General features: G+C 44.8%; 1 protein-coding gene across 2 annotated transcripts in view; it reads right to left on the bottom strand.

Annotated features, from left to right (window-relative positions):
- LOC147454564 (vesicle-associated protein 1-2-like) overlaps positions 1-22,677 on the bottom strand; it is a 48,510-nt gene that overhangs the window by 16,215 nt on the left and 9,618 nt on the right. For both annotated transcript variants that reach the window (XM_086516473.1, XM_086516474.1), the window contains exon 6: positions 34-183. In XM_086516473.1, coding sequence (XP_086372599.1) covers positions 34-183 — 150 coding nt within the window. The remainder of the gene's footprint in view (positions 1-33; positions 184-22,677) is intronic.

Genomic DNA, 22,677 nt, shown 5'->3' with positions numbered 1-22,677 from the left:
TGTACACCTTCCGTAGTTCTCTTTATCACTCACAAAATCATACGCATTTCGATCAGCATTATCAATTCCTGCTGCTGGAACACCAACTGCTTCTTCAAGAATAGGAGATGGGGGCTGAGGTGGTGCAGTATAAACAACCCGCAATTTTATTTCTGATACTTCTTTTCCGGGTTCTTTGTTGAACTGATTGAAAAATCAACAATAATTAGCAGATCAATGATTCTCTAGACATATACCATTACCCATGGATGCGAACAATGAACTGTCCCAACAAACCTTAACATGACCACATAAAACAAAACAAGCCCTTGGCGTAGACCACCTGCCAGGGCTGATTTTACGTTCACAAAAATTACACAATAGTGACAATTATGACATCATGTCGTGATACAACTACTGTTTTAAGACACTTGTAGAAGTTTCTGCTAGAAATGAATACACTCTTTGAAGCGTAAAGACTACAGCATAAAAGGCTTACTAAAATTGTGCCTTGGTTATCAAATCCCTTCTTGTCACAGCTTATCACACCACACCAACAGTCTATTAGCCTGAGATATGAATGTCTGGAGAGTACTAGCCATCCCTTTTCCACACACCTTAAAATGTCACGATGTCTCATATATGAATCCAGGATAAGCCCAGATTCACCATTAAAGAAAAGTGCAAGGTAAATAAGAGGGGAGTCCAGCATAAAGTTTGGCACCTAAGCCAAATAACCTGATTGATTAGGAAAATCCAACTGGAGCAGCAGCCAGAAAACACACATTTCACGAACATCCAAACAGGATGCACGGTCTGCTATCGTGACATTGTACGGTCTGATGATGTGGTACTGAGCGGACATGACTGATGTGGTAGTCGTTAATGCTGGAAAGTTGCTATTGGGCACCAGTTGTGACAGCACATGCTTTAATGTGCTTTATAACCACTGCAGTAAATAGTAAATGATTTTAAGTTGCCTTTGGGGCCAAGTGCCTCTAAATAATCCGTCCGCGTGCTACCAGCACTCAGATGGTGCCAGGTGAGGGACCCGCATTCCTAAGAGTGGACCTTAGGCACGTGGTGTCTACAGTTCAGTGTTATGTCAAGTTCAGTCTGCTGTTTTCGGTTCAGTATAGTGTTGTTGCAGTCTTTTCACAGCCTTGTTAGGTGACTCGACGGCTTCAGTAGTATCAAAGCTCAATTGGTTGTTCTCCTCAGAATAATCCCATCTAGAACTGCAACAACCCATCATGATAGGGTCAAAGTTCCATCAACATCACCAAGAAGAGCAATCTGAGGAAGTGGAAGAGGAAGAAGTGGACGAAGAAGAAGAGAAGCAAGAAAAGGTTGACACGAATGATCAAGAGGATCGTTCCTAGACCCGGCACACGATCCACATGATGCGGAACACACTCAACAAAACAAAGTCCATCCTCATGGCACATATCCTTGCCTATTCCAAGGATCTTGACAAAACATCTCCTTGCCTATTCCAAGGATCCTCGTTATGCGAAGCATATGCTAATCAAACCAATGAACAAAGTGATTAGACAGCTGAAAGCAGTGGTGCAACCTCAGGTTAGAACAAAATCCAGCCACTTAACTGTGAGTGTGCACGTGTGCGGAAGCGTGAGAGAGAGAGAGAGAGAGAGAGAGGAACACAAACGCAAGGTATGGTGAAAGAGGGGGCAATCAGCCCTGTCACAAGACGGGCACCACGTGCCAACGGAAAAGAACAGACTCAACAGACTTTTAGCACTTCAATAACAACTGAACTGAAAGAGAGAGCACACGCGACACGGAGTGGCTGAATTCCACCCCAGAGAGTATTGGCCAAATCTTGGCGCCCCTTTCGGTATTCCTTTATATTGCATCAATACAAGCCGGTACTCTAAACTCTGCACCTTCTCCAGGAAGCATGCCCGAGAATGAGCCCATGGCCTCAAAAGCACTTTAACATGAAAAGCCTTCAAACTCAAAAGCATCTGGTCCAAAAAAATGCCCAACAATTGCCAACGTGATTTACGAAAATCTGTACAACTGCCACGTCAACAACGCAAATCACAAAAATCCGTATAGGTTGCCACGTCAACATGTCAACGCAATTTCCGAGATATTCGTACAGTTGCCACATCATCAGTCCACGCGTGTGTGTGTGGGTCTTGCTTTATTTTAATGCCTTTATGTCACTTGGGCCCCATCGCATAGGGTCCCATAAGTTGGCGGGAACTTTGTCACGTGACACATCCAACCCTATGTGTCCGTGGACAAGCTACAGTAGGGTTCAGTTCAATCAGGTCAGTCTAGAATAGGAAGTGATATGGCACTTTTGTAAGTCTGTTCGCAGACCGTGCATGTCCAGACACTTAGAGGATGCATATCCTCCGGTTGCACACAGCATGATCATTGGTATTACCATCAGAATCCATCGGGGGAATTTTCCAGTGCATTAAACCTATTTTTGACATTTTTCACTTATTTATTAAGTGACTTTTGTTGGGAACTAGGTAGGGCAATTTTGCTAAGATAATATATAAGCAAACTAGAGCTAGCACTTTCTGGCAGAAGAGGCAGCAGGAGCACTCGCTCAACAGGCAACTTCTCAGCAGAACCCCAAGCCCTAGCGTTTTTGCTTCACAAGCCTAAAGCTAGCGTTTTGGATCAGATCAGCCCTGGCGTGTTGATGCACAACAGATCAGCCCCGGCGCCATCGCTACACAGCAGATCAGTCTGGCATTTTGCGTTTGCAGAACAACCGGCGACAGATTTGCAAATTTTCAGCCCTAGCGTTTTTGCATCTGCTTCACACCCTAGCGTTTTGCAAATTTACCACAACGGAACATCAAGAAACCTCAACGTTTTCAGTCCTTAGACACAGCAGATCAAGTCTCGAACCTCGCAGATTTCTCCTTCCCGCAGCAGTTCCTCGCCGCACAATCAATTTCCGCGAAGTTTGCAATTTCAGCCCAAAATACGCAGATTTCAGCATTTGCTTTTTCAGCGCATCGTCGTCGCATTGGCGCCATCGACATCGTCACCGACATAGAGTCAGAATTCAGCAGATAAAGATTTGCAGATTTCAGTTTTCAGATTTCAGCCCGTCTCGTCGTCGGCCTCATCGTCATCGACATCGTCGGCAAGTCCAAGCATTGTAGAGATTTGTGCAATCAATAGTAGACCGCTCTCGCCATATAGAGTGGAGCCTTCCGAGGAGGGTTTTACAACGTCTCTGGTGTCGTATTCTCTTCTCTCTCTCAGTCTCATGCACTTCCATTCACAGTGTCCATTCACTTTGTTTGTGTCCATTGCACTCTCTCACTAAAGGAACGAAAGGCTCTTCCTTCCGTAAGTAAAAGGAACCTTGAGCATAGTTCGGAGCACTCATCTTGAGCAAAGTTCAACATTCATTCCGGTGCACCTTACAAACTTCTCTTTAAAAATAGTCCACTCGGCAAGACTTTGCAAGTTGGTATAACTTCTTCTGTTGCTTCTGCTTCTTCACTTAGGGTTTAGGCCCCTTGGCCAGGATCTGTGGCTTGACACGTCAACAATTTGTGACAAGCCCCCTATGAATACCATGAGCAGAAGACCCAATACACAATAACCAAATGATGGAAGTGGGTACCCCCCTGGCCCCATAAATAGGTGCCCAAGGGGAGGTAGGGCAATGTCTAGAAAAATCCTCCACGACCCAACAAGAAATAAATGAAATATGAGGACGCCCGAACAAAGTGGACGGCCAGATAGTGCAGTCTAAATGCACATGCAAAGGGTGACCAACCCGGAGGGACACTAGCCATAGATGTATGCCCTAGACCTGTGAAGCAACAAAGTGGTGTAAGTGTAACACCCCCTCTCAGTACCGGATGTTGAACAAACCGCACGCAGCCGAAGATGTCAAACAAATGATGAAGATGTCAGCTACCACGCCCACTGAAGGACAAGACTCCGCAAGTGTAGCAGTAATCTTGGGTGTCTCAACAACCAAGAAATCTCCATGGTAAAGTGCCGTCACGAGCAGAGTAGCAAACTGCTGTAATTTGCCAATACAGGGTGAACATACTGCGTGAAGGTCCTGAACTGAGAGTTAAAACAACTCCTTGGCGTGAAAGAAGTGCAAATAGACCTACAAGTGTCCTGCCCAATAGGATTTGTGGTGTCAGTAGTCAAACCGTCTGGAGAAAATGGGGAAGCCCAAGAACCGTCATGAGAATGATCGATAGCCAATCAATGCATGAACCTGTAACCTAGGGTAGCCAAGGGTAGCCAGGTGACTAAGCTGTGAAAAACTCCACGAAGGCCAAATGTAGTAATCTATGTCGTAAACGTCCTCCGAAACAAGGAATGCCAAACTAAAACGTATGCACTATAGAAGCTACTGTAAGCTACAACAGTCACTGGAACTGCACAAACCACCACCGGACGATGTCTTCTCAATAGGTAGAGTCGTCCAAGATATGGGAAGGTAGTAGTGAGATATTCCATTCGGGATGGCTACTTGATGAAGAAAGCGATGCGCGTTTGAGGGAAAAGGTTTTAACCGAATGCCACTGTCCACCATTTACGGGTCACCGCGGCATTGCTACCACCTTGAAAGGTGTGGAGAGATACTTCGTTTGGCCGAGACTCAAGAAGGACGTGGACAATTTTGTACGGACGTGGACGATTTTGTACGTAGTTGCTTGGTATGCCAGAAGGTCAAGTTTGACAAGCATAAAACACATGGACTGTTACAGCCTTTACCCATACCCACCCGCCTCTCAGAAAGTATTGCAATGGATTTCATTTTTTATCTCTTGAGAACACAGAGTGGGCATAATGGTCTTTGAACTGTCACCAACAGATTTAGCAAACAAGCTCACTTCGTTCCAGTCAAGAAAACAATCAAGCCGGATCATTTAGCGAGTGTTCATTTCATAGATTTTCAGATTACATGGCATGCCTGAGACAATTGTCTCTGACAGAGATCCCCGATTCACGAGTTCGTTTTGGAAGGCTACTTGGGAGAACATTGGCACGTGGTTGCAGTTATCATCTTTCCACCCGCAGACAGATGGACAATCGGAGATTGCAAATTCAGTCGTACTAAATTTAATGGAGTCTTACATCTCGGATTAGAAGACTCAATGGGAAAAGTATTTGCCCTTGGTGGAATTTGCCTATAATAACACGATTCACTCTTCGACGGGAAAGGCACCATTTGAGATTATTAAAGGTGCTACGAAGGTTCCACCCTTCCTAAGCACGAAAGATAAGATTTTTGAAGACGACGAGTACACACAAGACTTGGACATGGCTTTTGCCAAAATACGGAAGGCTTTGCAAAAATCTCAAGAAAGACACAAAAAGGCAGCAGATCGACATCATCGCGATTTGAAATTAAAGGAGAACGATTGGGTGCTCTTACGTTTTGAGAAGGCACACCTAAGAAAGAAAAAGGGACAAGAGCGGCTTTTTTCCAAAGCTTAGCATGAGATACTATGGATCTTTCCAAATTTTCAAAAAAATAAATGATGTCTCCTTTAGACTGAAGCTGTCCGATACTCGGAGGATTCACAATGCTTTCATGTGAGTCTCCTGAAGCCTTTTAAAGGCGATGTGCTCGATGATGGGGAGCCAAATGAGCAACCCGAAGTGGAGGAAAACGAGAAGATACTCGTTCCATAACAGATTTTGGCACATAAAGATAGAAAGGTAAAAGGTAAAGTGATAAGGCGATTCTTGGTTAAATTCAAGAACTATCCCACATTGCATGCGAAGTGGGTGGAGGAGGAGGACCTGGCAAATACTCCTCAGATTGTGAACCTTTACCTTGAAGCATATGGTTTAGCATAGTCCATTCCAAATCGAACCCCAATCTCAACTTGGGCGGAATTCGGTGCAGCGGGTATGCACAAGAGGGGAGACGCTCCACTCCTTTGTCAACAGATTGCCCCGATTTTTTATACTAAAGTCATTGATGTCTCTTTTGAGTTTCAAGGATATTGTGAGCTGACAATATTCTGTTGTATGACTTTATGAATTGGAATTCCCGACAATATGATACTAATTTGTTCTTGACTTGTCTAAGTGCAGGAACTGATAGACGAAATGATTGCAACATTTCGGTCTGAAAGATCCCGATAGACATGGTTGCAATAAGGATTAGTTAACCGAGCATCTATGAGGTCCCGACTAGATCTAGATGCGATTGCTAAATACATTGCCGATTAATCATGGTCTAAGATCCGAATGAATTTTGAAAGTGATTTGTCATGTGAAGTCCTGTGATGTCACGTGATGTCCTGTGATGTGACTGTCGATTGCTACATATGCTAGATATGTGTTCCTAGTGCGCCGATACTAACAATCACTGTCTGCTAAGATAGTTTATGGCCTCTGTCTGTTTTGCAAGCGTAATCGAGGGCGATTACAATGCTTTCAAGAGAGGGGTATGTCACAAATTGGTGACGTGTCAAATGTGGGGCAGCAAAGGACACACCCACACACCCCGACTGAGAGCAAATCCGCGGAGACAAGGCTAATGTGGCATTGTACGGCTTTCCGTTATTTGCTGTGCCATTTGCGATGAGAAAAGCGCTGACATGCTGACGTGGCTGAGCGTACGGAATTTCGCTTTTTGCGCTGGGAAAAAGTAACTGAATTCTACGCTATTTGCTGAAGAGCTTTTTTAGATAAAGTTGCTTTATTTTAAGTTGATTTTTAAAAGAAGCTTTTGATTTTGAAGCTTTTTGGGGCTCTGCTTTTGGGCATCCCTTGTAATCAATAAATAGGTGGGTTGGGCTCCCACTCTGCAGAGCATCTGAACGCCGGGTCTGAGAGTGAGACTGAAGCTGTCATGTCATCGCTGTCATCTGGAACTGTCATTGCTCCTGATTGCATTCATCATCATCGATTTCGCAGATAACAACTAGCAAGTTCTTTCCAAAAATAACATTAATGTCATACATAAATCAAATTTATCTTGGGAAACTTCCATGCAGTTCACAAATCACACACTTAGTTCCTACTGTACACAGTGTTTCAATCATCTAGTCATCTCATCCGTCCAGAAGACTTGATGCACCTAGATCCCTGTGTAGCCATCTCATCCCGTACTAACTCTTGATGCGCTCACCACAGTATCCAGTCATCTCATTCATATGGGAACCTTGACACACTAGAATCATTCAACATCATTCAACATTCAAATTTTTTAAAAAAATCATCATTCTTATCTTGGATCGACGGATTCATTCCTCAGCTGGCAGCTGCTCTCGATTGCTTTCACATGCATGTCATCCTCGATTTCACATGCAAAACAAGTAAAATTTCAAGCAAATGGTTCACCTCGTTGCAAAAGAGTCAATGTCCACATCCATGCTTCCAAATGCTTTCATATGCATGTTCCTCGCTCCTAGTAGTTATCTACACACAGATAACAAGAGCTTCTAAAAACATTAATTCCACACATACTGAAATTTTTTGCAAAAACCCTAATTTTCCAAAGTTGTTGGATATAAGATCTATTCTTGTCAATGCATAGAGCTTGTTGAGAGAATCAACTTTGCTTCTGTCGCATATCCAAATTTTGAATTGCTAAAGAGATTTTTGGAGGTCTTCTTCTTCATTCTGTTCTTGAATTCCCGCACCGGGTTGAAACTTTTCTTTGCCTACCCACTGAAAGGTGTTATCTCTGTCAAATTCTCCACGAGAATCCATGTGTGATTTAAGATTCTTTATGGCTTATGCTCTGTAAGACATAGCGATGAAGACGGGTGGACGCCCGATGTGCGATGAAGTAAGGGTGGGAGTGGCTAACACGTCCAAGGTTGGGACACGAAGATTCTTCACTAACAATTTGCAAAGTGCCCAAGTGCCTTGTCTGCTATTTGATAGGGACCGGTATGCTTTGAGAAAATCACACGCCTAATGCTCTGATACCTCTCTCACACGCTTACGCACCCCAAGCAAAGAATCTGACACAACACACGAGTAAATCACTTAAAATACTTCACAACTTTAAAAATTTGAATCAACACGGCCAGGCGTAGTTCCGTTCCCATAGGTATTGGCCCCAAAACCTAGCGCCCCTTTCGGTATTTCTTTATTATATTAAAGCTTAAGCAAAGTACAACTCTCGAAGGGGGTCCTCGGCTCTCAGACTCTGCGTCCAAATGCTCTGAAGAGTGAGGCCCCTTGGGTCGTTTTATTCTAACAAGGGATGCCCCAAAAGCAGAGCCATCACCAAACTTAATGACATTCTTCAACCAGTTTGGATCAAGCCCAAAATTGTTTGTTGGATCAACAACACACACAGGCCTGTGCCACCCAAGCACTGTATCCTCATTTTCAAGGACAAAGAGAAGCAGATCAAGTTGCTACATCAATCCCAACACGTGAAGGAAACAAAGCTTTCGATCGCCAAAGAATTAACCACAACGCAACTCAGGATGAAAGCAAGCGAACTCAAGAGAATGCACGAAGCCCGCAACCAAGGTAAATGGGAAGTCTATCGAGGCGATAAAACCATCATCCAAGAATTTTGAACTCCCAAACCAGCTATCTCCTCGCATGAGCCCCCTAAGGGTTTTTGTTTATGGTTTTGTTCTCTTCTTCCATGCTTTTGATGGACCCTCAATCCTTAACTAATATGTATCAAATATCCTCACATACTTGGAGCGAGCGTTATACTTCTTTTTGGTCCTGAAACCGGCCCGTAGGGCGGTAGGCGTTGGATTTCACCCGAAATTCTTTACTTTAGACACACACACACAAAGAACGTACAAAGAACGTACACACTCGGCTCGGAAGCTAGAATGCTCCGAGCAGACGCCGACGCCTTGTAGGCCCCAAAATTGGCGCCCCTTTCGGTATTTCTTTATTCTTTAACACAGAGAATATAACTTGTGATTTCCTACGAGCTATCCCGCATAATCCGAGCTGAAATACATCTGTTCAGGTCCGATTTCGGCAACATAATTGTACTAGGACGCTTCACAGTCGGTATCCCCATGCAATAGATGACTTTCCCAACGCATACGGACACTTTGCAAACCTGGCGAGAATCTGCAGCACGTTGAATTCTCTGTTTTCTGCCCCAAAAATGCGCCAAATCACCTCTACAACGGTCCCCTCGCGTCCCTGAACCTCTTGGGGGTATTAGACCGTTTAGGGCCGAACCCCTAAACCTGCAAAAGTACACAACAGGCTATAACTCCCTGTTTCGGGCTCCGTTTCACATGCCGATCGCATCTGTAGCAAGTCCTCGAGCTCCCGCACCTGTAGGGCTACTTGCCCTTTGAATCGGAGGAGATTTCTCACGTGAACCTCTCCGAATTCACATGTACCTGCGGGGGATTAGCCACTAGCTAACCCAGTACCTGTGCAAGAGGCTCTTGTGTAAGGTGCAGCGGAATGAATGTTGTAATTTCTCAAAATTAGTGATCTTTATTGCTTAAGGTTCCTTTTAGTTCTTAGGGAAAGAGAGAGCTTTCCGTCTTATGGAGAGTGCTATGATCACGAACAAAGTGAGTGGATATTGTGCGTGCAAGTGAATGAGACTGAGAGAAAGAGAGAGAAGAGATACGACACCGAGAGGTTGTAAAACCCTCCTCCGAAGGCCCCACTCTCGTCGGCGAGAGTGGTCTACTTTGATTGCACAAGGTGTACAATGCGTATGCAATGGACTGATGCAATGGGACTATGCCGATGACGACAACGGTGATGACGACGGCGACTTAGGCTGAAATCTGTGATCTTCTTGGTGGCTGAAAATGACTGTTTCTTGATGGTTTCATGGCTGAAAATGACTGTCTTGGTCGGGGCTGAAATGATGATGAAAAACGCTGGTTTTCCTGCTCTTTAGGCTGCGTTATTGGAGAGGTTTCCTTGGCTGAAAAACGCTGGTACAGCAGATGGTTTCTTGCTGAAATTTGCAGCCTTTCTAGCGTTAGTATTCCTTGTCAAGCTGTGGTTACCTTTGCTGAATTTGATGAAGTCAAGTGCTGAATTTGCTGAGGGATCTAGCGTTAGTAACTGGCTGAAAAAACGCTGAAGGTGACCACATCAAAAACGCTAGGCTCAGTTGATTTGCTGGCGATAGTTGCTGGAGAAGAAACGCCAGAGAAAGGTCTTGCTATATGGCGATCCTGATAGCTGCTGGCTGCCGGTGAAGGGGCCTCACCAAGATGGCTTGGAGAGGGTCTTGCTGAGAGAGGGAGGGAACACCTATTGCTTGGTAGACTGCTGTGCTCCTTGGCTCATCTGCCAATTTGTGCTAACTTGGGTTTGCTTATATATTAACTTACCCAATTTGCCCTACTAAGTACCCAACAAAAGTCACTTAATAAATAAGTGAAAAATGTTAAATATAGGGAAAAATAGGCTAAAGTCACTTGAAAAATCTCCAAACTATCTCTGATGGAAATGCTTATGCTTATGCAACCAGAGGATATGCATCTACTCTAAGTGACTGGGCATGCACGGTCTACGAATAGACTCACAAAAGTGCCAGATCACTGCTAATCTAAACTAACTTGACTTGACTGACGGGAACCCTGCTATGGTGTAGCTTGTCCACGACACATAGGGATGTGTCACGTGACATCTTGCCTCGGCAATCACGCATGAACCCACACAACTGTATCAATCAAATGAAAAGCCCTCTTGTGGGGCATCATATAACTGCACGTAAGGGAGAGAGAGAGCATAGCGTGCAGGGCATCACTCCTGGCACCACACTGTAGGGAAAGCATAGCTCTTAACCTGTGACACGAAACTCAAAAATGAGCCTCTCAGCTATAAATTCAGCACTACCTCTTCTTTGCATTGGGAAAGTTCACTAAAATGCGCCACTTGGCACGATTACATGCATTTTCCCGTTTCTGGGTTGCCGCCTAAAAATCTCCCGACTGGTTGCTCAGTTGACTTCACGGCAGAGTGGTAAAATGTTCCGCTAGTCATACCGAAGGTAATGACACGAACACATTTCACGGCCCAAAATAGCAGTTCCCTAAATTTTAGGAAATGATTCCGTTGGGCTCCCACTGGTCATCTGACCATCTATCCTCATTGGGACCACATCGAAAAGTGCAATGTGGCTAAACTGTCGGATACTTTCTGTTGGTAGTCCCACCTTGACTTTGTGCCATTATTGAGTTCACTTCCTAGTATCCACCAACTTGCTAAGTGTGACGGGGGGGTAAAACCGGCCTGTACAACGTAAAGGGCGGTACTATTTCAATTACCTGTTAACTTTACACACAACACTGAGAAGGGAAGAGAACACAATTGCGTTCAACGACTAGAATGTCACTACGCACACGAGACCGACACCCTGTAGGCCCCAAAGACTGGCGCCCCTTTTGGTATTTTTTTATTCAAATTAAGGTAGACGATCCGACCACTTCGCACAAGCTTTCACAAAGCTGTCCAAACCTGGCGAGGACTAAAAACGCAAGTTTTCGACCTGATTTTGATAGCATAACAGCGCAAAAACCCCTGTAGGTCAAAAGCACCTGTCTAGGACGGATTCCCTCGCTATCTGGAAGCTTTCTGGTGAGCTGTCACAGAAATTCAGCGGGCTGTAATTCCCTGCTTTTCACTGCCGGGTGCCCAAAAGCCTGTACACGCATCCCAAGGCTCTCACGAGGCTCCCCCGGTGTTCCCTTGCAATTTAGGTGCGAAACCCTAAACCTGCAGAAAAACACAGCAGGCTGAAATTATCTGTTTCGGATCGTTTTTAGCGGAGCGAACACGCCTACGCGTGTCCCAAGGACTCCCGCACGCAATGGGACAGTTCCCTTGTGAATTGGACGAGTTTTCACGCGAGAAAACTCTCCGAACTCGCAATCTTTCGCGATGGAACTGTGCGTACCTGTGGGGGATTAGCAATTAGCTAATCCAATTCCTGTTCAGAAGGCTCTTGCCTTGGCAAACGAGCATAAACCCCCAGAACTGTACATGTTCATCTGAGTAGCCCAACTAGTGGGACATTACCATATGTGCCAAAGGGGAGAGAGAGAGATGCACGAGAGCAAATCATCGCGCTACATGAGACAGAGGAGAAGGCAAGCTTTCCATTGAAGCTGTAGACCTGCACCCACTACTCACACACACACACTGTAGGTCACTTATGAGTCAAATCAGCCTCCTCTCTCAAATTGGGCGCCCCCTCTTCAACTGGAAGTAGCAAACTCCCCAGAAGTTGCCATGTGTCCAATTTGCCCCTTTTGAGTTAATTCTCTAGTTCCCACTGACTTATAAAGTTATAAGTGACTTTCCGAGTGGCCCAGACTTCATTTGGCGCACACAGGCTTCCATACTCATCAGAATTCAGTGCTAACTGGCTCGACCAGTCCCAGACTGACCGACCCAGACTCTCGCTGTGAGAAACCTATTCAGCCGCAACCATTTCACACTGGCCATGCAATGTCCACTTGCACCTTTTCAAGGGTTCCGGGGAAAACAAGTAAAAATAAAATAAATAAAAATATCTAGTACTTATTTATAGAAGGCAACAAGAAAAATACACCTCCTGGTGACAGGGGGCCTACATGATCTTGCTATGAGCCTAGACATCCTCTTACTATACAAATTCCAGTGCCGACCACTTCCCGTCTGCAAGTGAAACTACCGTTCACATTGGCCATACAATGTCCGACCGTTTGCTACTTCAAAAAGAGGGTCTCAAAAATAAAACAAAAATCATTGGAAAGAAACCAACAACTAAGGTTAGCAGTTGCCACGTCCTCGTGACATAGTAAACACTTGCCACGTCCTCGTGACATACCCCCCTCTTGAAATCGCAAACGTCCTCGATTGCATACCATAAATACACGCCATTGATGATCTTGTGCTATTAACACTCTTTTATCATCGCATGTATCCACAAGAAAGGTTGTAACACATAGATACAAATGACTTAATGAGACCTTCATACTTTTGTCATTTCCATCTATTACACTGAATTCGTATGTACATTTGATGTACTAGCTCTATCATTACCCTCCTTTGCACACGTTGGGTTGCGGCATAAATAGATTGTAACCCAAAGACTTCAAGGTAAAGCTGCAATACATTTGGTGACTCTGACAATTCATGCTCTTCCATCCACTTTACATCCATAGGCGAATAGTTCTTGAACTTCACTAAATAACGTCTTGCAACCTGTCCTTTAACTTTTCTGTCCTTATGTGCCAAAACTTCCTCAGGAACTAGGATCTCATCAAGTTCTTCAACTTCTGGCTGATCCTCATCTGGCACATCACCCACGAAGGGTCTTAGAAGACTCACGTGAAACGCATTATGAATTTCAGCTTGTAAGCCACATCGCTGATCTTGTCAAGCACTTGAAAAGGCCCATAGTAACGCATACTGAGCTTAGGAAACAGTCGTTCCTTGCCCTTCATTTTCTTTAACTAGAATATCCTGCTATCTCCCCATTCCGTATCCGAGTGAAAATATCTGCAAAATCTGTATCTATGGCATACTGATCGATCATATCCTTGAAGCTCCTATGATGTATCGCGGAAATAGCCATAACCGATCGCTTCCGAGACAAAGCATCAGCCACCAAGTTCTTCTGTCCCTAAACATATACAAACATGGACAATCTGGAAGTGAAACTGTGACAAGATGTTCGCCCACCGCATTTGCTTTGCCGATAGCTACTTCTGTGACAAGAAGTAGCGTAAACTAAGACAGTAAAATCCGCTCCGAGTAGGTAATTCCGGCCTTCAGAACAATCGGCTCTTGTAGGCAATGACATGGCCTTCTTGCATTAAGACCGCACCCTAACTACGACCACAAGCATCACAGTATACTTCGAATGACTTCTGCAAATCCGGCAAAGTCAAAACTGGTCATGTATTCAATTTCTCTTTCAATGTCCGAAAGGCAATCACCTCTGTGGGTCCCCACAAGAAAGGGACTCCTTTCTGCGTAACAAATGCAGAGGGGAAGCAACCTCTGCAAACTTTCAAATGACCTGCCTGTAGTACGAACACAAGCCCAAGAAGCTTCTAACTTCATGGACATTCTTCAAATCGGGCCAATCACGGATAGTCTCTATCTTGGCCGGGTCCATCTACACTCCTGCTGTTGAGACAATATGTGCCAAAAAGTGCATCTCGGGTAGGAAAATTTCACTTTTCTTCGCATTAATCACCAACTTGTGATCTCGTAATGCCTAAAAGACCTGTAGCAATGTTCTCTATGTTCTGCCTCATCCTAGGAGAAAACAATGATGTTGTCAAACAAGATGCCAACAAATAGTCTATACTCTCAGAAAAATCATGTACATCATCCGGTTAAATGTCGCAGGAGCATTGGTTAGGCCAAAATGCATAACCAAAAACTCAAATAACCTAGACGTCGTCCGAAAAGCCGTCTTGTAGACATCTCCCGGCGAGATTCAAATCTGATGATATCCGCTCTTCAAATCGATCATGCTAAAACACGAGGATTCCCTGTAGTAGTCGGTCAAGAATAACATCGATCCTAGGAATCGAATATATGTTCTTGATGGTGATTTTGTTGAGAGCTCTATAATTGATGCACATTCTCCAAGATCCGCCTTTCTTCAAAGCCATCAACACTGGAGAGCAGTACAGTGAAGTACTAGGTTGGACAAGACCCTCTTCCAAGAGGTCTTTCACTTGGTTCATAATTTCTTCGTTCTGGGCTCGGCTCACACGATAAGGTGGCCGGTTCGATGGTGTGCTTCCAGGTATCAGATCAGGACGAGCGGGTGGTAACTCGCCTAGCAAGCCCTCTGAAAAGCAATCGACATGAGTGGAGAAAATATTGGCATTCTTTATCAAGTTCAAACATATTTGTCATATTCTCATCATTCAACTCTTTCAAAAAGATCGAGTAAACAAACAGACTGCATTTCATTAATTTTGAAACGGCCGAAGTCGATATAATAGGGACAGACTCGCCCTTAAGTTTCACATCAAGTACAATAGTTCGGTCCTCTGTAGTCAAAGTCACTTTTCTCGCCCGATAGGCAACCCCGACGTTGTTATTATGGTACAAAGGATTTCCCACGAGGACATCACAACCTTTCAAGGGCATTATGTAGAAGTCCTCATGTTCCAAATACCCCTGACAATGCAATCGAAGTTTGTCAATGACAGGTGTAATGGCTATGTCCCTGCTGGGTGCCGCTAGAATTGCCTCTGCTAGTGGTTCTATCCGATCGTGTGTGATCTCGAGCCGCGCCGCCAATTCAGGTGAGATAAAGTTGGCCTTGGCTCCTCCATCAAAGAAGATCGGGCTTCTTGGTCTTTTACTTTGCCCCATGCTCGGCAAAGTTCTGTACTCTCGTCCATCGTGCTTGGGTCAGTACCCACGCAATTTGGAACCAGTCCTTGTTTTCATCTTGCCTTTTCGTCCACGTTCCTCAACTGCTCTTGAACCCTCAGGCATGTCTTCATCCTTGGCGTTCTGTTCTTTCATAACCTTTTTAGGGCACTTCGCGGAGATATGTCCAGTTTCCCCGCATCCAAAGCACTTCCCCTCTTTGATGTAAAGAGCTCTCTCTTGAGGAGTGTGTTTGGGTCGTGCATCCTTTTCTTTCTTTTCTGGGTCGCTCTTCCTCTCTCTACTTTCATTTTTCGAAGTCTGTTCGATCCTTTGCGTCATGATTTCATATGTGGGGTAGGTCAAACTGCCTGAGTGAATGGCAAACCTCCGTATCGCATGACTCGTCAGTTTCTGAATGGAATCTGACTTTTGTTCCAAGCAATGATCTCGAATCTCTGTAGGAAGACCCAAGATAAACCGCTCAATCTGTTCTTTGAACGAGATCTTCTTAAATGAAGAGGCGGGTAGAAAAGAGCTCCAGAATCTCTCGCAATAAGCGTCCAATCTATCCTTCTTGGTCATCCGAAGATGGTTCCAAGCAGTTCGTATGTCGCGTTCATACTCTCGAGTCAACCAAGAAGAAATAAAAAGCCTTTTGAATTTCAGCCATTTAACTGGCGTTGTCTTGTTTAATAGAAGCGTGGACCACCATGTTTGAGCATTTCCCTTTAAGTAAGAAGCAGCTCTCCGAATCTTGGAGTGCTCTGAGTAACGCCCTCCAAAGAAAGCTATGTCAAATTGTTGTATGAAAGACAAAGCCTTCGAAGCATCTCTATAACTAGAAAACGAGTCAAATTTGATTGATTGTCCAAACTCTCTGACTTTCTTACGTCTATCTTCCAGAAAGTCATTCTGGTTGGCTTTATAAAAATTCTTCTTCTTTGCATAAAAGCTGCTGTCATCAAAGTCCGAAATATCCGAAGACAAGTCCTCTGTAGAACTGTCAACCACGTGGCGAGATTTAGGCTTCTTTGCCTTTTTCTTGCCCTTTTCGAAGCTTTGCTTTTTGCTTCATTTTTTGCCCTTTCTGTCTTCTTCGCTCGAGTCAAAGGAGCTAGAAGAACTCGAAGAAGAAGAAGAAGAAGAAGAAGAACTAGGTACTCCTTCAAAGCGAACACGCTTCTTCTGCTTTCTTGCCAACGCAAATGTAGACTGACGACCCAAATAACCCGAGAAGTGGGTTCCTTTCTATGCTTTTCTGCTTTGTTCTGCGCATCAAAAAGCTAAGCGATTCAAGCATCAACCACCTCTTCTAATTCTTGCTATGTATACATCCTTGGAGTAGGAGATTTCTTCATTGCCGATTTGGTTTTGTGGTCTGCCGCCACTGTGAATGCACCTCGTCGAAAGAGGTCTGACTCATAAATTTTGCAAATTTCGGGTCCTTCACAAAATTTAGCATCATCTTTGTTGCATCGCCGATCAATCGTCGACACTCCATCTCTTCGAGCTCCGCCTGAGTAGGCCGAGGCGAGCCGTACTCCTCGCGTGAATCTTCGTCGTGATCTCTTCTCGCATCTCCGGATGCAGAGGAAGTCGACTCTATCTCTGCTTGAAGCCAAAGGTACCGCGTAAAAGAATCGGATTTCCCGTAGAAGAGAAATCGGCCGTGCTCTGCTACCACTGTAACAGACTTGGACACTCCAAGTAGAGATCCTACCGCGACACCATAAGAATTCACTTCAAAACAGTTCACAGCTCACAATTGATTCGACCTTGGCCCCGACGGAGTTCCGTGCCTAGAGATATCAGCCCCAAAGTCTGGCACCCCTTTCGGTATTTCTTTTTGTATTAATCTGCAACTCAAAGTACAAGTGAGTGGGAGGCTCTCACTCTCAGACTCTGCGTCCAGATGTTCTCAGAAGTGGGAGGTCTGCCCACTTATTTAAAGGTTACAAGGGATGCCCAAAAGCAAAGCCCCTAAAAGCTAAAAACTCAAAAGCTTTTACAAATAAAGCAAAAGAGCTTCTCTCTCTCTCTCTCTCTCTCTCTCTCTCTCTCTCTCTCTCTCTCTCTCTCTCTCTCTCTCTCTCTCTCTCTCTCTCTCTCTCTCTCTCTCTCTCTCTCTCTCTCTCTCTCTCTCTCTCTCTCTCTCTCTCTCTCATGGTAGTTGGTTATGCCATTTCCCTCTTGAATGACAGGTCTTGAGTTCAACTCCTCGTCGGCTAGATCTTTAAGGTCTCTTGGGATAGTTTTCTACGACGTTATAACTCTCTCCTCCTCCTCCTCCTCCTCCTCCTCCTCCTCCTCTCTCTCTCTCTCTCTCTCTCTCTCTCTCTCTCTCTCTCTCTCTCTCTCTCTCTCTCATTTGCGTAGCCAAAAAGCAAGGCAATTTGCGTAGAATCAGCCCTATTGCATAGAAAAAGCAAGCCATGCAAAAAAACTGCCGTCTGTACATGTTGCCACGTGTCAGCTCCGCGTTTTGAGCCGGATTTTGTGGGCATGTCCGTACGACAATGCCACATCAGCATTCAATCGGAATTCGCGGGACTGTTCCATCGTGGTTACAGAGAATGGCCATTTTTAAGTCTCCATTCCCCGTTCCCATCCCAATTTTCCGTTCCGGATCCCCGTTCTGTGTTTCAAACGTGAGTATCCAAAACAGGGAATGGCATTTCATACATGTTGCCGTTCCGCGTTCCCTGTTCCAATTTCCCATTCCAGGTAACTATGTGTTCCATGCCAGCACTGGGCAACCATGTATGTATACAGGGTGGCCACGTCACTAGTTTGTGACACTTTCATCTATCAAGCTTGGGTCGGTTCCCATGCAATCCAGTACCAGTCCTACTTTTATCTTGCCTTTTCTACCACGTTGCTCTACTACTCTAGAACTCTCTGGCCTGTCTTCAGTCTGTCCTTGTGCCTTTTTGGAGCATTTGTGTAGATGCGCCCTTGTTTCACGCAACCAAAACGATAACCGGCCCGTACAACGTAGAGGGCGGTACTATTTCAATTACCTGTTAACTTTACACAGGGCACTGAGAAGGGAAGAGAACACAGTGGCATCCAACGACTAGAATGTCACTGCGCACACGAGACCAACACCCTGTAGGCCCCAAAGATTGGCGCCCCTTTCGGTATTTGTAACAAACTTGGAAACTCCAAGTCAAGAATCAACCGCGACAGCACCAAATAACCACTTCAAAACAATTCACAGATCACAATAGATTTGCACTGGCCCGGTGGAGTTCCATGCCTAGAGATATTGGCCCCAAAGACTGGCGCCCCTCTCGGTATTTCTTTTTGTATTAATCAATCATCAAAGTACAAGAGAGCGGTTAGGGTTTCACTCTCAGACTCTGCGTCCAGATGCCTTGAGAAGTGAGGCCCTCACCACTAATTTAAAGGTTACAAGGGATGCCCAAAAGCAGAGCCCCAAAAGCTTTAAAAATCAAAGCATCAGTTCTCTCTCTTAGAGAGAGTCTTTTTTTTTTTAATTAAAAAAAAGCAAGTTCTCTCTTTTATGCAAAAAGCAACGCCCAAAAGCTGCCAACGCAAATTGCGGCGCAATTTCCGAAAAATTCGTACAACCCTGCCACGTGGCACTGGCGCCAGAAATTAGGGTTTCAGCCAGCAGTTAGGGTTTCCAGAAATTAGGGTTTGCTGCGAATTAGGGTTTCTGGCAGTTTTTAGGGTTTGCAGGAATTTTAGGGTTTCTGGCAGAAATTAGGGTTTCTGCTGTCCGCCACGTCATCACTTTGTGACAGTATTTCTTTATTCAAATTAAGGTAGACGATCCGACCACTTAGCACAAGCTTTCACAAAGCTGTCCAAACCTGGCGAGGGCTGAAAACGCAGGTTTTCGACCGGATTTCGACAGCATAACGGCGCAAAAACCCCTGTAGGTCAAAAACACCTGTCTAGGACGGATTCCCTCGATATCTGGAAGCTTTCTGGTGAGCTGTCACAGAAATTCAGCGGGCTGTAATTCTCTGTTTTTCACTGCCGGGAGCCCAAAAGCCTTTGCACGCATCCCAAGGCTCTCACGAGGCTCCCCCGATGTTCCCTTGCAGTTTAGGTGCGAAACCCTAAACCTGCAAAAAAACACAGCAGGCTGTAATTCCCTGTTTCGGATCGTTTTTAGCGGAGCGAACACGCCTACGCATGTCCCAAGGGCTCCCGCACGCAATGGGACAGTTCCCCTGTGAATTGGACGAGTTTTCACGCGAGAAAACTCTCCAAACTCGCAATCTTTCGTGATGGAACTGTGCGTACCTGTGGGGGATTAGCAATTAGCTAATCCGGTTCCTGTTCAGAAGGCTCTTGCCTTGGCAAACGCGCATAAACCCCTAGAACTGTACATAGGTCAAATGAGAAGCCCACTAGTGGGGCATAACATACTGTACGTAGGGGAGAAAGAGAGCAGTATGTAGCGTGCGGGGCATCACTCCCGTCACCATACTGTGCATAGAGGGCAAGGTAAGCATTCCATAGCTTCTGTACCTGTTACAATCCACCTGAGGCTGAAAATGGCGCCCCCTTTGTTGATATGCAACTCGTTTTTGCCTCCCAGAGTGGGAGAATAGCTCAGAGGCTGACACGTCGCACAGTTTCCGAGTTTGGGCTTTCCCTACTAAAAATATCTCAACTGGTGCGTCAGTTGACTTGGCAGTAGAGCAATAGAATGTTCCCCTTGTCATTCCAGAGCTAATGACGCGAACACATTTTCCGGTCAAAAATAGCAGTTCCCTAAATTTTAGGAGATGCTTCCATGGCGTCCCTATCAGTCTCCTGACCATCATTGAAGACTACCATTTGACCAACATCTACAATGTGGGTTAATTTACTAGCCCCTTTCAACTTATAAAGTTGCAGTGACTTTACGAGTGGCCCAAATTCCAGTTTGGCGCACACAAGCTTCCATACTCATCAGAATTCAGTGCTAATTGGCCCGGGCAGTCCCTGTCTGACCGACCTAGATCCCCGATGTGAGAAACCCATTTGGCTGCAGCCGTTTCACACTGGCCATGCAATGTCCACTTGCACCTTTTCAAGGGTTCCGAGGAAAACAAGTAAAAATAAAATAAATATATCTAATACTTATTTACGGAAGGCAACAGGAAAAATACACCTCCTGGTGACACAAAACACTTCCCCTCTTTGAGATAGTTTGCCCTTTCTCTAAGAGTCAATCGAGGTCACTTTCTTTTCCTGGAAATTCTTTTTCTTACTACTTTCATTGTTGGAGGTTTGTCTCGTCCTTTGTGTCAAGATTTCATCAATGGGACACATCAAATTCCCCAAATGTATCAAGAACCCCCCGTTTCGCATGACCCATTAATTCTTGAATAGAGCCCGACTTTGGTTCAAGACAGTAGTCTCGGATCTCTTTGTAGGGAGTCCGCAATAAAATCGCTCAATCTGTTCCTTAAAGGTGACCTTCTTAAACAAAGAGGTCGGTAGAAAAGAATCCCAAAACCTCTCGCAATATGCATCCAAAGAATCTCCCTTGGTCATCCGAAGATGGTTCTAAGCGGTTCTTACATCTCGTTCGTACACCCGGGTCAGCCAAGAAGAAATAAAGAGCCGTTTGAATTTCAACCACTTGATTGGGGCTTCTTTCCTCAGAAGAAGAGTGCACAAACCATGTTCGAGCATTTCCTTTTAAAAGTGATACAACCCTCCTGATCTTGGAGTGCTCTGAGTAATGCCCTCCAGAGAAGGCTATGTCAAACTGCTAAATGAAGGCCAAAGCCCTCGAAGCATCTCGGAATTCAGAAAAGGATTCAAATTTTATTGACTGTCCACCCTCTTTAAATTCCTTTGTCTTCTTGCTCTTATCTTCGAGGAAGTTGTATTGGTTGGCTTCATAAAAATGATTCTTCTTCGCATAAAACATGTGGTCGTCAAAGTCCCGACTGTTAGAGGATGACTCCTCTATAGTGCTATAAGAAACTAGTCGGAATCTAAGTTTCTTTGCCTTTTTCTTGTTCTTTCGGAAGTTTTGCTTTTTGCTTCACTTCTTGCCCTTTCTATCCTCCTCAGTCGAGTCGGAAGAGCCGGAAAAGCTGTCAGAAGAAGAGGAAGAAGAACTAGGTAGTCCTCCAAAGAGCACACAATTCTTCTGCTTTCTTGCGGATGCAAAAGAAGATTGACGGCCCAAGTAGCCGAGGTAGTCAATCCTCTTCTTGCGTTTCTTCAATTGCTTTTTCAATTGATTCTTCGTGTCCAAAAGCTGACTGATTTGTTGAAGTTCTTCTTTTGTAAACATCCTCAAAGTAGGAGGTTTCTCGATTGCTAGTTTGATTGGTGGTTAGCTGGCTTTCTGTCACTAAGTATGCACTTCAATCATAGACTGCTGAGTCAAAAAATTTGCAAACTGGGGACCTTTAGCAAACTAAAGCATCTGCTTTGTGCACTCGTCAACATGTTGTTGACATTACATCTCCAAAAGTTCATATTGTGTAGGCCGACGTGGCCGGTACTCATCTTCTGTTAACCTCCTCCCGCCTCAGCGGTTGCAAAAGAGGTTGATTGGTTCTTTTCAGAATCCAGAAGTGTCGCGTGTAAAGGGATCGGATTTCTCGGTAGAAGAGAAATCGGTCGTGCTCTAATACCACTCTAACATACTTGGACACCCCAAGTCAAGAACAGATCGTGACACAACAGAGATTCACTTCAAAACACTCCACAAATTTAAGAGTCGACACAGCCCAGTGTAGTTCCGTGCCACGAGAGATTGGCCCCAAAGACTGACGCCCCTTTCGGTATTTCTTTTATATTAACCTTTGAGCAAAGTACAACTGCCCTCGGGTGCTCACTCTCAGACTCTACGTCCAAATGCTCTGAAAAGTGAGCCCCTTGGGTCACTTATAAAGGTTACAAGGGATGCTAAAAGAAGAGCCCCAAAAGCATTAAACTCAAAAGCAACTTCTCCCAAAAGCTGCCAGCCAAAAACTATCAGTGGAAATCGCAAAAATCAGTATAGTCAAGCGACGTCAGTAGCCAACGCGTTTTGCGGCAATCCGTACAGATGTCAACGTAATTTGCGATCGTCCGTACAACAGCCACGTCAGCATGCTCTTCGCTTTATTTTTAATGGCACCTACATGTCTGAATTAGATTTAAAAACGACAAGAATTTCTACACACGCAAGTTGATTCTTTCTCTGAAAGCCTACCAAGCGAGTTACCACCACCTTGTCTTGAGGACCATACGATTGATTTAATTCTTGGAAGTATACCACCGAACCGGCCACCCTGTCCAGTTAGCCGAGTCCAAAATGAAGAAATAATGAACCAAGTAAAAACACATCTAGAAAAGGGTCTCATCAACCTAGCACGTCACCTTACTGTTCTCCAGTATTGCTAGTACTAAAGAAAGACGGATCTTGGAGAATGT

Source organism: Adiantum capillus-veneris, chromosome 7 (genome assembly GCF_014529385.1).
Source record: "Adiantum capillus-veneris isolate H3 chromosome 7, ASM1452938v2, whole genome shotgun sequence".
NCBI lineage: Eukaryota > Viridiplantae > Streptophyta > Polypodiopsida > Polypodiales > Pteridaceae > Adiantum > Adiantum capillus-veneris.
The sequence above is the reverse complement of the archived record's forward strand: the minus strand, read 5'-3'. Positions and strand labels throughout refer to the sequence as shown.